The following is a 12,326-nucleotide window of genomic DNA, read 5'->3' on the forward strand; positions in this document are numbered from 1 at the left end:
CCGTTGCTCCGTGGTTGGTAGGGTCATTACTTCCTGGTCCGTGTCATGTGATCAATCGTAAACAGTGGGGAAGCGGCGATTTTTATTTATTTATTTACTTGAAATTCCAAATTACTATTATTGTGAGCATGCATAAACAATCATCAGAACAATAGATCACCAACAACAACAAAACGTGCATGAAACCGTGATTTGGAGGATGGGTCGATTTGAGCTGGCCGGAAAATCAAGTTAAACGCTAACTATGAGAATTGACGAAATGTGGCTTTCAACTTAAAACGACAATCGCGCTCTGGTCGTTTTGTTTTGAAGGTACTATCCGGAAATGGAATCTTTGGCGTCAGCGAAAAGGCCGCGGCAGTAAAGATGTATGGCGTCACAAGCTAAACACAGAGGTAAACAAGACTTGTAACCCGTAAACCTCGAGCTAAATTCCAGGAGAGAGGCAGTGACACGACGCCGGTACACGCTGCGGCCTGACATGGACGTCCAGCGTGGGTTGTAGACTTTGCATCGGGACGAAGGTGAGCCGCGTCCGTGTTCTTGCCACGACATGCCGCTTGGCTTCCCATTCATTTGGCTTCTGAAACAGGTGCACGCCAGACGTCTTTCCCCCCCGCTTCTGTACGCCAACAACGCGTCACTCTTAATTTTAAAGTTCACCTCCGAGACTATGGACAAATGCCAATGGAGTCATTTCCATCCAGGCAGGTTAAAATGGCATGTAGTCAGTGAGTGGTTCGTGTGTTAGTGCAGGCCTGTCTGTGGTGGTCATGTCAGGCGGGTTCTGCTTGACAGTCCAGGATGGAGCCCCCAAGCAAACATCCCAGCCTACCAACAAGACGTGCATCATTACACGTGACCTGCCCCGCTCACTTGATTTTACTTTCATCCTCGCCTTGCAGCTGACGCAAGCACTTTGAGCACATCAAGTGTTCCGCAGAAGCTGCTCCAACTGTGTACTGCCTGCCATTTTGGTGCAGTTACAGCCACCCCACCACCACCCACCCCCATTAAAAAAAATCACTGACGCAAATGTGAAAATATTTGAGTGAAAGTCTTGTTAGACTGGGCATAAAAAGAGTAAGTCAGAGTAAGTCAAGTACCGTACCAGACACTTGTGTGCCACCATGGAAACCGGGAGCTCCCACATCCAACTGACCTGAGTGGACCACAATGTGACTGTCGACCAAAATAACTACAAGATAATAGCGCAGGAATCAATATGGCACAGTCGGGGTCCTCTTCAGTCCAAAGTGCAGTTGTGGAACCAAGTCAATGTTCTCTCTGTTTTGTTTTGATTTAATGTGTGTGTTCACGAGTGAAGTTTTCATTTCCACTCACGTTAAACTTTTGTAGAACTTTTGATTGCTTCACAATATGCACAAATCAAACAGTGCTTCTCCCCTCTGCAATCTCGCCTCGGGTGCCAAACCTTTCTGCCGGGGCACTTTCCATCTTGAGCCGGGCATCGGGAAGTGGACCGTCTGCTCAGTCAGCAAGGCGGCGGTAAACATACCAAGTGAGTCAGGAGGAGGAAGAAGAAGGGAACATTCCTGGCTTAGACAAAGGAAGCAGGCGACACAAGGGCAAGTCAAGCCGACAGCGAGGCACAAATATTCAGAAAAAAGTAATAGGAACCAACATCAGCGTGAAGAAGGCAAACAGGTTGCTTGAAGTGTCGCTTGAGGGTGACGAGCGAGCGAAGGTATCGGCTGTTTTCCGCACATGCTGACGCGAGTTGAGTGACGTGTTGGCTGCTGATACGAGCCTGGACCGCCATACGAGTGGCGAAGCGAGCGCACGTGCTCGTTCGCCTCCCAGTGCGTGTTGTTTGCTCAGGGTGTGCCGAGCAACGGCTGAGCAGACGCCGTAGGCAAAATGAACAAGGAAGAGTCAGGTTAATGTTTTGGAGTGTCACAGAGAAATGGCACTTCATCTCTTCTCTTTGCTCTCCTCCGCAGAGGATGGGCCCCGCATGCCGCTTTCTTAGGAGATGTCTCTGGGTAGGCTCCTGCGGCGCGCCTCATCCAAGGCCTCCGATCTCTTGACCTTTAACCCTGGTGCGGCACAGCGCTCGGGCCTGGACGGAGAGATCATTTACTCCAAAAATAATGTGTGCGTGCACCCTACAGAGCCGTTGCTGGGCCTGGCGGAACACCACCCAGGTCGGTGTGCGCCTGTTTGCATGTGAGAATGAAGAAAAGATTGGAACCTCAACGTCTGTAACGTTCGTTAAGCTTCCACTCTAATCTTCTTGCATGTTGTGAATGTACCAATGCCAGTTTTGTACCTTTGAGTTTGTTCTTTTCCGCTGTGTTGTGACAACGCCCCCTGCAGGCTACCTGTGCGTGCACGTGGAGAAGGACGAGAGCCTGGGCACCACTCTCATTTTGACCTGGGTACCCAACTCGCGTATCCAGAGGCAGGACGAAGAGGCGCTGCGCTACATCACGCCTGACAGTTCGCCCGTGCGACGCCACGCGCGGCGCAGAGGCAGACGGTAAGCGGTGTCGGGAGTCACCTGGTTACTGTTGCTGCTCCTGGCAATCATGACACCGGAAATGAAACACCACCCGTGGGAGGAATAAACCTCTCTCAAGAGTCATTAAAAGCTTGAGGGCTGAAAGTTTGTACATTATTATACTCGGAAAGGACACATTTGCCATACTCATTAGACTGTGTACCTAATAAAGTGTCCATTGTGAGTGTCAGCGGTGCTGTTGAACTCGCAGTGCTGTTGAACTTGTCCCCGCAGAGCGCACTCGCGCCCGCCAGCTGCGCAAGTGGAAGAAGAAGACGAAGAGACGAACCTCACTTGCAGCTCCTCTGCGGAGAGCCATGGTTCTGGGGAGAGCCATGGTTCGGCGGAGAGCGGGACGGAACGCCCCCCAGCGGAGCACAAGCGGCTGGGCGAGGAGGGCAACGAGGGCTCCTGTGAGCTCTCGGACGAAGTGAGCACCGTGGGCTCTGACTCGGACACGTTCTCCTCGCCTTTCTGCTTGTCACCTGTTAGCGAAGCGCTCTGCGAGAGCGGCAGCTCTGTCTTCTTGGACAGTGATAGCAGGTTAGTGTGTTGTAGCTTTACAATTTTTTGTATAAACTCCCCTGACACTCTTTTGACAATTAGCCAAAATTCAAACATTGAGCAAACAAAAAAGTCACTCAAATCGGCAATGGGTGAGTTACAGTTACTCCAGCTTGCCACAAAGTAGAGCCCTAAGCAAAATTATTCCAGCCCCTAGGTTGCAATAACTCATGTGTCCAGTAGGCGACTCACTTCACCGTCTTTACACGGCGACTGCAGGTAAATGACGTCACAAGGTGGCAGACACAATCGGGGCTGCACGTTTACTGTCAAGACTCATTCTGCGTTTATCTGTGGCTTCTTTGTTGAACGTTTCCACTCGCTCTCGTTGAAAATGTGTGTGCACGTGCGTGTCGCTGAAGCCTTTTTAATCTCTCGGCCCCGGCCGGCCTGCCCGCTCTAAGTGTGGCCAGTGTGTGACTTGGCAGCACTCTCAGCTTCTAACATTTACTCTGTGCTCCCCTCGCTTTCTTCTGCTACCCTTTTTTTCCCCCTCTACCCTCGGCTCCATGTTCGTCCCGAGTGTGTGCGCCTTTTCCCATACTTGTTCCACCCTTGTTTTTCCAAATGTTAGATCTTTTCCTCTCACTTGCCCATTCCCAATGTTTTTTTTTCCTGCACTCGTGTTGCCCACCTCTCAAATATCCCCCCCTTCTTCCCTTCCTCGAGTCTGTGTGAAACTCTTTGATTTCGAGCACGCCTGCCTGCCCGGGGGTTGTTGTGCTGGGCTGAATGTCAGCTCGCCGGATTAGAGGAGGGAGTGAGAGAGAGCGAGAGGAGAGGGGCCAATACCCTGGAACTCTCACCATCTCCCTTTCTCTCTCCCTCACTTTAATTGACACTGTTAAGGGGGCCAGGAACTGGAAACATGTCACTTGGAATCATTCAAAGAGAAAAGGCTTGCCTATGAGAGAGTAAAATTGGATGAAAGTGTGTAAAGGAGGTGGGGGCAAGAGCGAGGAGAAGAATCCCCAGGCAAGCTTTTTGAGGAGTTTCTTGACACTTGTAACCAAAGTAACAAGTGTCTGCTGCCAGTCTGGCCTCAAGCGAAGACGCTACATTAGGGGCACCACAAGTCATCAGAAAGCCTTTACTACTTTGCAAACAAGACAAGAATGGATTGTCCCCATCGATCGTCCTCGTCTTTCAGAAGTTGGAGACGAGTCGCTCAAGTGTCACTCGCATGTTTTTAATTTGTGCACATTCTTGCAAACTCGGCGCTGAATTTTTTACGTAAGATTTATAATTACAAGTCGCAAAGAGAGCAAAGACAATGAATTTGGTGAATGTTTTGAATAAAGTGTGACTTAAGTTTCAAGTATGAGCAGCTTGGACTCATTTCAGCACTTTGCGCTGGTTCTCACCACTCTCATGTCAGGAGACGTGTAGGGGGCAGCAGCATGGTCATTAGCTATGCTCCATTAGCGCGCCTGTGTGCATGTGTGTGTGTTTGTGTGTGCGCGTTTGTGTGTTGGAAAGAGAAAGTCATGCCAGCTGCCAAACGTTCAGCAACTCGTCCATTTTTGCCTGTTTGAGCATTCTGGTCTTTCCCTGCTTGGGCTACACTTGACGTGTGCTTGAATTCACCAGTTAGCTTTTTGTCTTCCCTACAGGGAGCTGTCGGAGGAGCTCATGCAGCAGTCGGTGAGCTCGGCCTCTAGCCTGGAGAGCAACGGCCAGTCGCAGGGCGCTCGCTGGGAGGAGCAGCAGAAAGTGCTGGCGCTGGAGCAGCTGTGCGGCGTCTTCCGAGTAGACCTGGGCCACATGAGGTCGCTGCGCCTCTTCTTCAGGTAAGTGTGAGCTGAATGGCAATTTGTCAAACGCAACTGCAATGCCCTCCTCCTCCTCAGTGACGAAGCCTGCACCGGCGGCCAGCTGGTGATAGCCAGCCGGGAGAGCCAGTACAAGGTCCTCCACTTTCACCACGCAGGCCTGGACAAGCTGGCCGAGGTTTTCCAACAGTGGAAGTGCTGCAGGGAGACACAGCAGGTGGGAAAGGCGGCAAAGCCTCAACTGACGCAAACAAAATATGCAGCCCAATCCATCACTCACGTCTCAGTTGAACATTTCCACAAAAGCTTGACCTTAAATCCAATCAGTCTCTTCCATTCTTTTCATCTTTTCTCCTCTTCATTCCGATGCCTAGTTTGCCCGTTCCGTCCTTTTCCCATCACCCCCTGCTCGTCTCTCTGCCCACGCCAGGTGTCGAATGAGAAGTCCTGCATGCAGTTCTCCATCCAGAGGGCCACACTGCCGTCGGCCGAGAGCCATCCCGAGGAGAAGCTCTACCGGAGGCTGGATGTCGGCTCTTGGCTACGACATCTCAACCAAAACGGCCAAGTGGAGGAGGAGTACAAGCTGCGCAAGGTGAGTCTTTCTCCTTCCAGAAAAGCTGATCCTGACCTTGAGCTGCAATGGATCATCCATGTCGACAGGTTGTCAGCCTGTCCTGCTCAATGTGACTTTCAAACGTCACAATGTGAGCCATGTTACAGGCAATCAATCTGCTGAAGCCAGTTTCTCAAAGCCCCCCTGGTGCCTGCTATAATGACATACAGTAGGATTGCAGGATTATTATTATTATTTTTAGAAAAGACACGACATCCTGACATTCTCACTATTTTTGCTTTGATAATACCTCTTGAAAATCATCAGTGCTTGTCTCATGCCCAGCATCGGCATCTGGCTTAGGCTCTTTGCGCTCACCGCGTTTGCCCCCACACCAGGCCATCTTCTTCGGGGGTATCGAGCCATCTATCCGCGGCGAGGTGTGGCCCTTCCTCTTGCACTACTACAACTACGACTCGAGCTCGCAGGAGAGGGAGGCGTGGAGGCTGCAGAAGCGGACGCACTACCACGACGTCCAACAGAGAAGGTGAGATTTTTGTCGTCTTGCCGACTATCGCATGGCTATGTGATTGGCCACCAAACGTTGGTCAGATGCGCCTGCGGCTGACCAATCAATGGGAACAACGAGGTATTGAGAGGGAGGCGGCGGGTGCGAAATAAAAAGCTCTCTGGAGGAAAAACATGTCAGAGCTTATCAGATCGTATTCTTCTGTCAGTAAAAGTTAAAAACACAGCTGCGGTATGCATGAGCGCATACACCTCCCGTCCTCCACCCGGGCTGAGCGTGCACATAATTCCACGCGACCGTAATGGGATGGCTTTGATCGGTGTGGCCTGTTATCGTGTCAACTTGTCCCATCACGCTAATTAAAGGCCTTTTGAAAGGGTTGTTTGTCGAGAGCTGCCCACGGGGCCTCTCGTCCGTCATTAGTGGGACAGGCGCGTGTCTCTTGACCTCGCTCATGATTCTTCAGCTGTTTGAAACAATAAAGTGACGCAATCAATCACGAGAAGGTGATCATTGAAATGGGCCCAAAAACGTATGCACACAAAAGTAAGAAAATCTAAAATACACCCAAAATAAATAAATACCAAACAGAAGAAGTTAGGTTTGCTGCTCGTTAGCTTGTCCAGTGCACCTCCCGAACTATCCAGGGAGGCTCCACAAAGTAAACATTCAAAGTGGATCCATTTAGCCAACTCATTGCTGCTTAGCAATAAAACTCTAGAGAAGCAAGCTTGAGAGGAGAAGGTGTCGCGGGGAGGCGCGCGGCGACACAAACACACCGCAAGTCCAACACTTGCATGGCGTTGCGTCAGGTGCCTGCCTGCATGCTCGTTATTCCTTGCGGGCGGATGGGCGGGGCCGCGTGCAAAGCAAACACTGTTAATGAAATCCCTTTTGCTCGTTAGGACTCGGCTACATTTAGTGCTCAAGAAGGTGCTTGGAGCATTTATTGCTGCAACAGCTCAGCATGGACATAAGCCTTTAAAGTCAATAGCAATGCCTTGTAAATGTGAGAAGACACATTGCAAAATTTTTGGGGAAAAAAGTATGTAAATAAGCAATTCAGCAATTCTTTTCAAACATGTCTCATGTACGTCAAAGCGAGTCTCCAAATTTCCGCGACGGGCTTTTTCGCACGTTTTTCCCGCCGGCAGGTTGAACATGAGCCCCGAGGAGCACAGCGACTTCTGGAGGAAGGTCCAGTTCACGGTGGACAAGGATGTGGTGCGGACGGACCGCAGCAACCAGTTCTTCAGGGGAGACAACAACCCCAATGTGGAGATCATGAGGTGAGTGCAGGCCCTTCTCTCTGCCTGCTCGGCCTTCCTCCATCAGTCACCCTCATTTTTGCAGCTCATCTGTGGGGCGGGAATATCTTAACGAATTCCCTCCAACTGCAGTAAAAAAAGTGGTTGCATCTTGAATCAGCCGAACCAGTAACGGGGCGGGGCTGCACCATTCAATCCTCTCTTCGGCTGGTTGGTCTTGCTCGGCCTTTTTGTATTGTGACATGAACAGAAAATGTCCTCGAGGCTTTCCTTCTCTGTTTTTCAGACAACTTAATTATGCATAAGTGCTACCAGAGACACTTTAAAGTGCTATCCATAAAACAAAACAAAAAAAAACACAAATGCACGCACGCACGCACACAAGATCAGTAAATAGCTCTGTAGTGACCATAAGGGTTGCTATAGCAACCACTTTAAGTAGTGCTTGTTGGTAGTGGCTTTTTTTGGTGCATGTCTTGTTTTATTTAGTTTTTTTTTTGCAATTAACCAAATATTGGAATGTTCAGTACGGCCGGGAGGGACGCTGTTTCCCGGCAGCGTCCATAAAAGATGTCGTCATGTCTTGAAGTCATACCTACGGAAGAGGATTAGGGCCAGTGAAGAAAAATAAAACAAGGGGTGACAGGATTCTGACTTTTTTTCTCAGAATATGAGAATAAAGTTAGAATTCTGATTTTAAAGTCAGAATTCCCACTTTCTAAAAAGTCAGAACCCTGTAACCCCTCGTTTTTTTTTTCTTCACTGGCCCTAATCCTCTTCCGTAGAATTCCGACTTTATTCTCAGAATTCCGACTTTAAAGTCAGAATTCCGACTTTAAAGTCGGAATTCTGAGAATAAAGTCAGAATTCTGACTTTAAAGTCGGAATTCTGAGAATAAAGTCAGAATCCTGTCACCCCTCATTTTTTTTTCTTCACTTACCCTAATCCTCTTCCGTACAAACCAGCATTTTTAAAATTATTATTTATTTATTTCTTTTCTTTTTTTTTTTTTTTTTTTTTTTTTTGCCATTAGCAATTTTAAATTCCCATGAAATATAAAACCTGTGTCGGTACAGTAATGGCAAAAAGATTTTGTTGACCATGAAAGGAAAACGTAATGCAGTGGAAAATGCGTTTTTGTTTGCCTCAGGCGCATCCTGCTCAACTATGCCGTGTTTAATCCCATCATGGGCTACTGCCAGGGCATGTCGGATCTGGTGGCCCCACTCCTGACCGAGATCCAAGACGAAAGCGACACCTTCTGGTGCTTTGTGGGCCTCATGGAGAACACCATCTTCATCAGCTCGCCGCGGGACGAGGACATGGAGAGGCAGCTGGTGGGATCACCGAGCTCGACCTGGCGAGTGTGTGTGGCCGGCCAGCCCTAAGTGTGCGCTGTGTGTGCGCGCAGATGTACCTGCGTGAGCTGCTGCGCCTGATGCTGCCCGACTTCCACCGGCACCTGATGGCGCTGGGCGAGGACGGGCTCCAGCTGCTCTTCTGCCACCGCTGGATCCTCCTCTGCTTCAAGCGCGAGTTCCCCGACACGGACGCGCTGCGCATGTGGGAGGCCTGCTGGGCGCACTATCAGGTCTCGAGACAAAAACGCTCACAAATGAAATGACTCATTACAAAAGGATTCTTTGAAAATATAATTTTGAAAACCTATTTTAAAAAATACATTTGAATGTGAGTGAGGAAATGAAACGGATGATTCAGCAGAAAAATTATTATTGAGAGAACGTAACGTCATTCAATATCCAGATACAATTTTGTCAGTTGCAGGCCTCAAGTGTTAAATCGAAAAAGTAACTAATAAGCAAGATGAATCCCAAAGCATCTCGTATAGTTTTTAGTTTCCCCCTCCAAATCAAGACGTTTGTGTTGACGTTCTTTTTTTTCCTTTAGCCACAAAAGTGAAAAGCTAAGGGCTCTCCCTTTTCCAGACGGATTACTTCCACCTGTTCCTCTGCGTGGCCATCATCGTCCTTTACGGCGAGGATGTCACTGATCAGCAGCTGGCCACTGACCAAATGCTGCTGCACTTCAGCAACCTGTCTATGCACATGAACGGAGAGCTGGTGCTACGCAAGGTGATGCCTTTCATTGCACTTGCACCGCATGCATGCGCATGGACCGCCAGCTCGTCTGCGTGCTTGCTCACTCACTCGCCTGTTTGCTTGCTCGCTCGCTTGTTCATCGTTCTGCTTGTCCCATTCATTTGCTTTTGCTAGCAAAGTTGCCAGTTGCAATATTGAGATGCAAAGTATTCAACAGTAGGGTCGGAAAAGTCACCAAACAAAATTTTGCGACAATATAACTAGTGATAAATGAATGACTGCTCTTTTGTATGCTAACGCCACTCTGTTTGCAGTCAAAACTAGACCTTTAAAAAAAAAAAACATACTGACAAAAGGACTGGAGTGAATCAAGACCACCGAGGAATTGCTCAGCTCAGGTAGCATGAAGGGGCAAAAAAATTCGAGATCATCAGTGTGTCAGATTTTGAGGTATATTTAGTGATTGGGTAAATCATGTTTTGCTTTGTTTTATTTCTGTAACGTAAAAAAAAAAAAAAAATGTAAAAAAAAAACAGAAGTGGTTCCGTGCTTGTAATTGACCAAAATAAATGATCTGGTGTTACCGTGGCAACATCCAAAGCGCTATCGCTCATTCGTAGCCAGTTTGCCATCTGGATGATTTGAAGAGCCGCCCATTTTCGGTCAATATGTTATGTGTTGCTGTTTGAAAATGTGAGCTGCCCACACGGGCGAGTGACGATTGACGACGAGCGTGTGCGCTGCCGACCGCGTCCTCATTTTTATGCATGCGGCCCGTCTTCTGCTTTTGTTTAGCTCGCATTTGCATCTTTTTTTTTTTTTCCATAGCTGACAACCGGAATGACCATGAAGTTTTTTTTTCCCCTCAAGGTCATTGCTTACATCAAAATCCACCGCTTGTTATGAAAATGCGCAACAAGCTGTTTTGCATCCACTGCTTCCAAGCTCTCTGGGTTGATCTTGTTTCCCCCCCCCAACTTGGTCCCTCCAGGCACGCAGCCTCCTCTACCAATTCCGCCTCCTACCCAGAATCCCTTGCAGTCTCCACGACCTGTGCAAATTGTGCGGGCCGGGCATGTGGGATAGCCGCTACATCCCTGCCGTGGAGTGTTCTGGCGAGCACGCGGACTCGCAGAGCTGCCCTTACGGAGGCACGTCCACGCCGCTGGCCTCCTCGCCCTCCACAGGCGCCAAGTCCCTGGATATTTTCACCTTCAGGAAACAGTCCTGAAATTTGTGTCCTCAGCGCCGGGATTCCTGGAGTGTCTTCCGCTCACCGTCTCGCCCAGGACGCCTTTTATGTGGCGCGTCGTCAGCCGAAAGCCGAGGTGGGCCGGGTCTCGCTTTCCAAGTGCAGCGGTCAATCAGCAGCCTTTGCGAACTCACCGAGGCGCCTTTGTCATCAGCTGTTTGTGAACATCTTTATTAGAAGACGAATATTTTTCAACACAAGGCCCTCCCTGCAGCTTGGAGGCTGATTGTACTTTCTCTCTGTGGATGCAAATCCATCCATCAATTGTATATCACGTGCGCTCAGCCATGTCCACACAGGACTCTGTCAAAAAGTTGACAAACTTGTTCACCCAATCCCCCCACCCATCTGCTTCTTCTTTGTTCTCACTTTACGTAAGTGACAATTGCTGTTGTTTCAATTCTGCCCAAATGTTTGTTTGCTTCACTCCCACTTTTTTTGCGCCAACTCTTTAGTGCGCGTGTCTGTTTACTGGTGTGACCTTTTAAAACATCTGGTAATAAGTGGAGCGTAGAAGCACCCTCTGCGCCCCCATTTGGTAATTACAGCATTCATCGTGAAGATGGAGCTAAAGAAAAGCAAGAACTTTGTAGCAGAGATTCTTGAGCGATTCTTAAAAGGGGCTGTGCCACATGAAAGCGGCTATCTCAGTTTTTGGGTGGTTTGGGGGGAAAAAATAATGAGGGCAAATCTTTTCTAAATGACTCCACCTTAGATTGGCCTGACTACAGTGTGCTGCTATGACACTCAATGTTATTCGTTTCAAGTCAGATGACTTGGAATGGACCATCGGTTAAAAATCAAGGGGTGATAATCGCATCTGTCTGTCTAAAAAGGAACCGTGTGCGCTTCGAACGAAGGCCAAGTGTGCATGAGGGCAAGCGGTAGTTGTCTTCATGAATCATCAGGTGTCTACTACCTAAATCTTGTCGAGCCTTCAGGGATTGCTGCTCGGGCTCGCTCACCATCAAGACAAATAGAATCCAAAATGCTGAGTGCTACTTTCAACCACAACTGAACATTTGGCCTGCATTCGATGTGTGTGCGTGTGTGGAGCGGGTTAAAGTACTCTGTGAATGCGCCAGGTTGTCATTTGTTCTTACATCACTGGTTGTGGAAATGAGCCTTTTTCTTGTTATTCATTATAAAAAATAAAAATAAAGCTTTACCTTCAAGAACTCGCTTGATTTTTATTGAAGCTAATGACAAAATGCACTGCATTATATGTTTTGCTCGCGCAATGATTCCTCATTGATTTCTCTCGTGTCGCGTTTGAGTGATGACGTCGACGCTCATTTTGCTTCTGAACCTTTCCAATATGCGTCAAAGGAGAAGGAGAAGTTTGCCTCAATCTTACGTGAAAAGTCTTCATCTCATCAATCATTTGTATTATTTCATTCCCTCACCCATTTAGAATCTATGAGCAGAATCGATAATGAAATCAGTCGATGTGTGTTGAAATGATTTTAGCAGCCGTTGCGCTAACGCGCGTCTCGAATGCATTTCTTTCTTTGAGCCCGTGAAGTGAATTTTGAACTTTATGCGTATCTGTATGTTGCACTAGATGATCCACTAGTAGTAGTAAGACTATCAAACTATATTTGCCGTACATAGAAGCTTTAGTTTCAGTAATGTATAAGTACTTGGTAGAAGATAGAAGGGCCAGTTGTCCGTGACCAGGGAGAATTCAGTTTCAGCAATGTGTGCAATCCTATAATAAGGTAAAGTGGCTGTTGTCGTCCATCACCAACAGCGCTGGTCAAGATCTCCTTTTTAGGACTGAAGTAAACTAGTAGATTG

The 12,326-nt window shown here is 48.3% G+C and overlaps 1 protein-coding gene across 8 annotated transcripts; it reads left to right on the plus strand.

Moving 5' to 3' along the window:
• The first annotated feature begins 374 nt into the window (after positions 1-374).
• tbc1d16 (TBC1 domain family, member 16) lies at positions 375-11,704 on the plus strand. 8 transcript variants are annotated; one of them, XM_049744269.1, is made up of 14 exons: positions 375-524; positions 1,965-2,006; positions 2,075-2,168; positions 2,341-2,503; positions 2,759-3,067; positions 4,702-4,878; positions 4,939-5,077; positions 5,291-5,455; positions 5,815-5,963; positions 7,100-7,234; positions 8,365-8,551; positions 8,626-8,805; positions 9,161-9,307; positions 10,266-11,704. In XM_049744269.1, exons 2-14 carry the CDS (start codon positions 1,968-1,970, stop codon positions 10,503-10,505), a joined length of 2,124 nt encoding a protein of 707 aa, XP_049600226.1. In that variant the 5' UTR covers positions 375-524; positions 1,965-1,967; the 3' UTR covers positions 10,506-11,704. The 8 variants fall into 8 exon arrangements, with proteins under 8 accessions (XP_049600226.1, XP_049600229.1, XP_049600224.1 ...); XM_049744272.1 differs by having other exon boundaries at positions 409-524; positions 1,965-2,063; positions 2,136-2,168; XM_049744274.1 differs by having other exon boundaries at positions 421-524; positions 2,136-2,168.
• Positions 11,705-12,326: the final 622 nt, after the last annotated feature.

Source organism: Syngnathus scovelli, chromosome 16 (genome assembly GCF_024217435.2).
Source record: "Syngnathus scovelli strain Florida chromosome 16, RoL_Ssco_1.2, whole genome shotgun sequence".
Classification (NCBI taxonomy): Eukaryota; Metazoa; Chordata; class Actinopteri; order Syngnathiformes; family Syngnathidae; genus Syngnathus; species Syngnathus scovelli.

Excerpts from the sequence above, each read along its gene's own strand:
- tbc1d16 (XM_049744267.1), top strand. The coding sequence starts at position 1,997 with ATGTCTCTGGGTAGGCTCCTGCGGCGCGCCTCATCCAAGGCCTCCGAT. Across the intron at positions 2,169-2,340 it reads CCTGGCGGAACACCACCCAG|GCTACCTGTGCGTGCACGTG; the intron begins GTCGGTGTGCGC and ends CGCCCCCTGCAG. Across the intron at positions 8,806-9,160 it reads CCTGCTGGGCGCACTATCAG|ACGGATTACTTCCACCTGTT; the intron begins GTCTCGAGACAA and ends TCCCTTTTCCAG.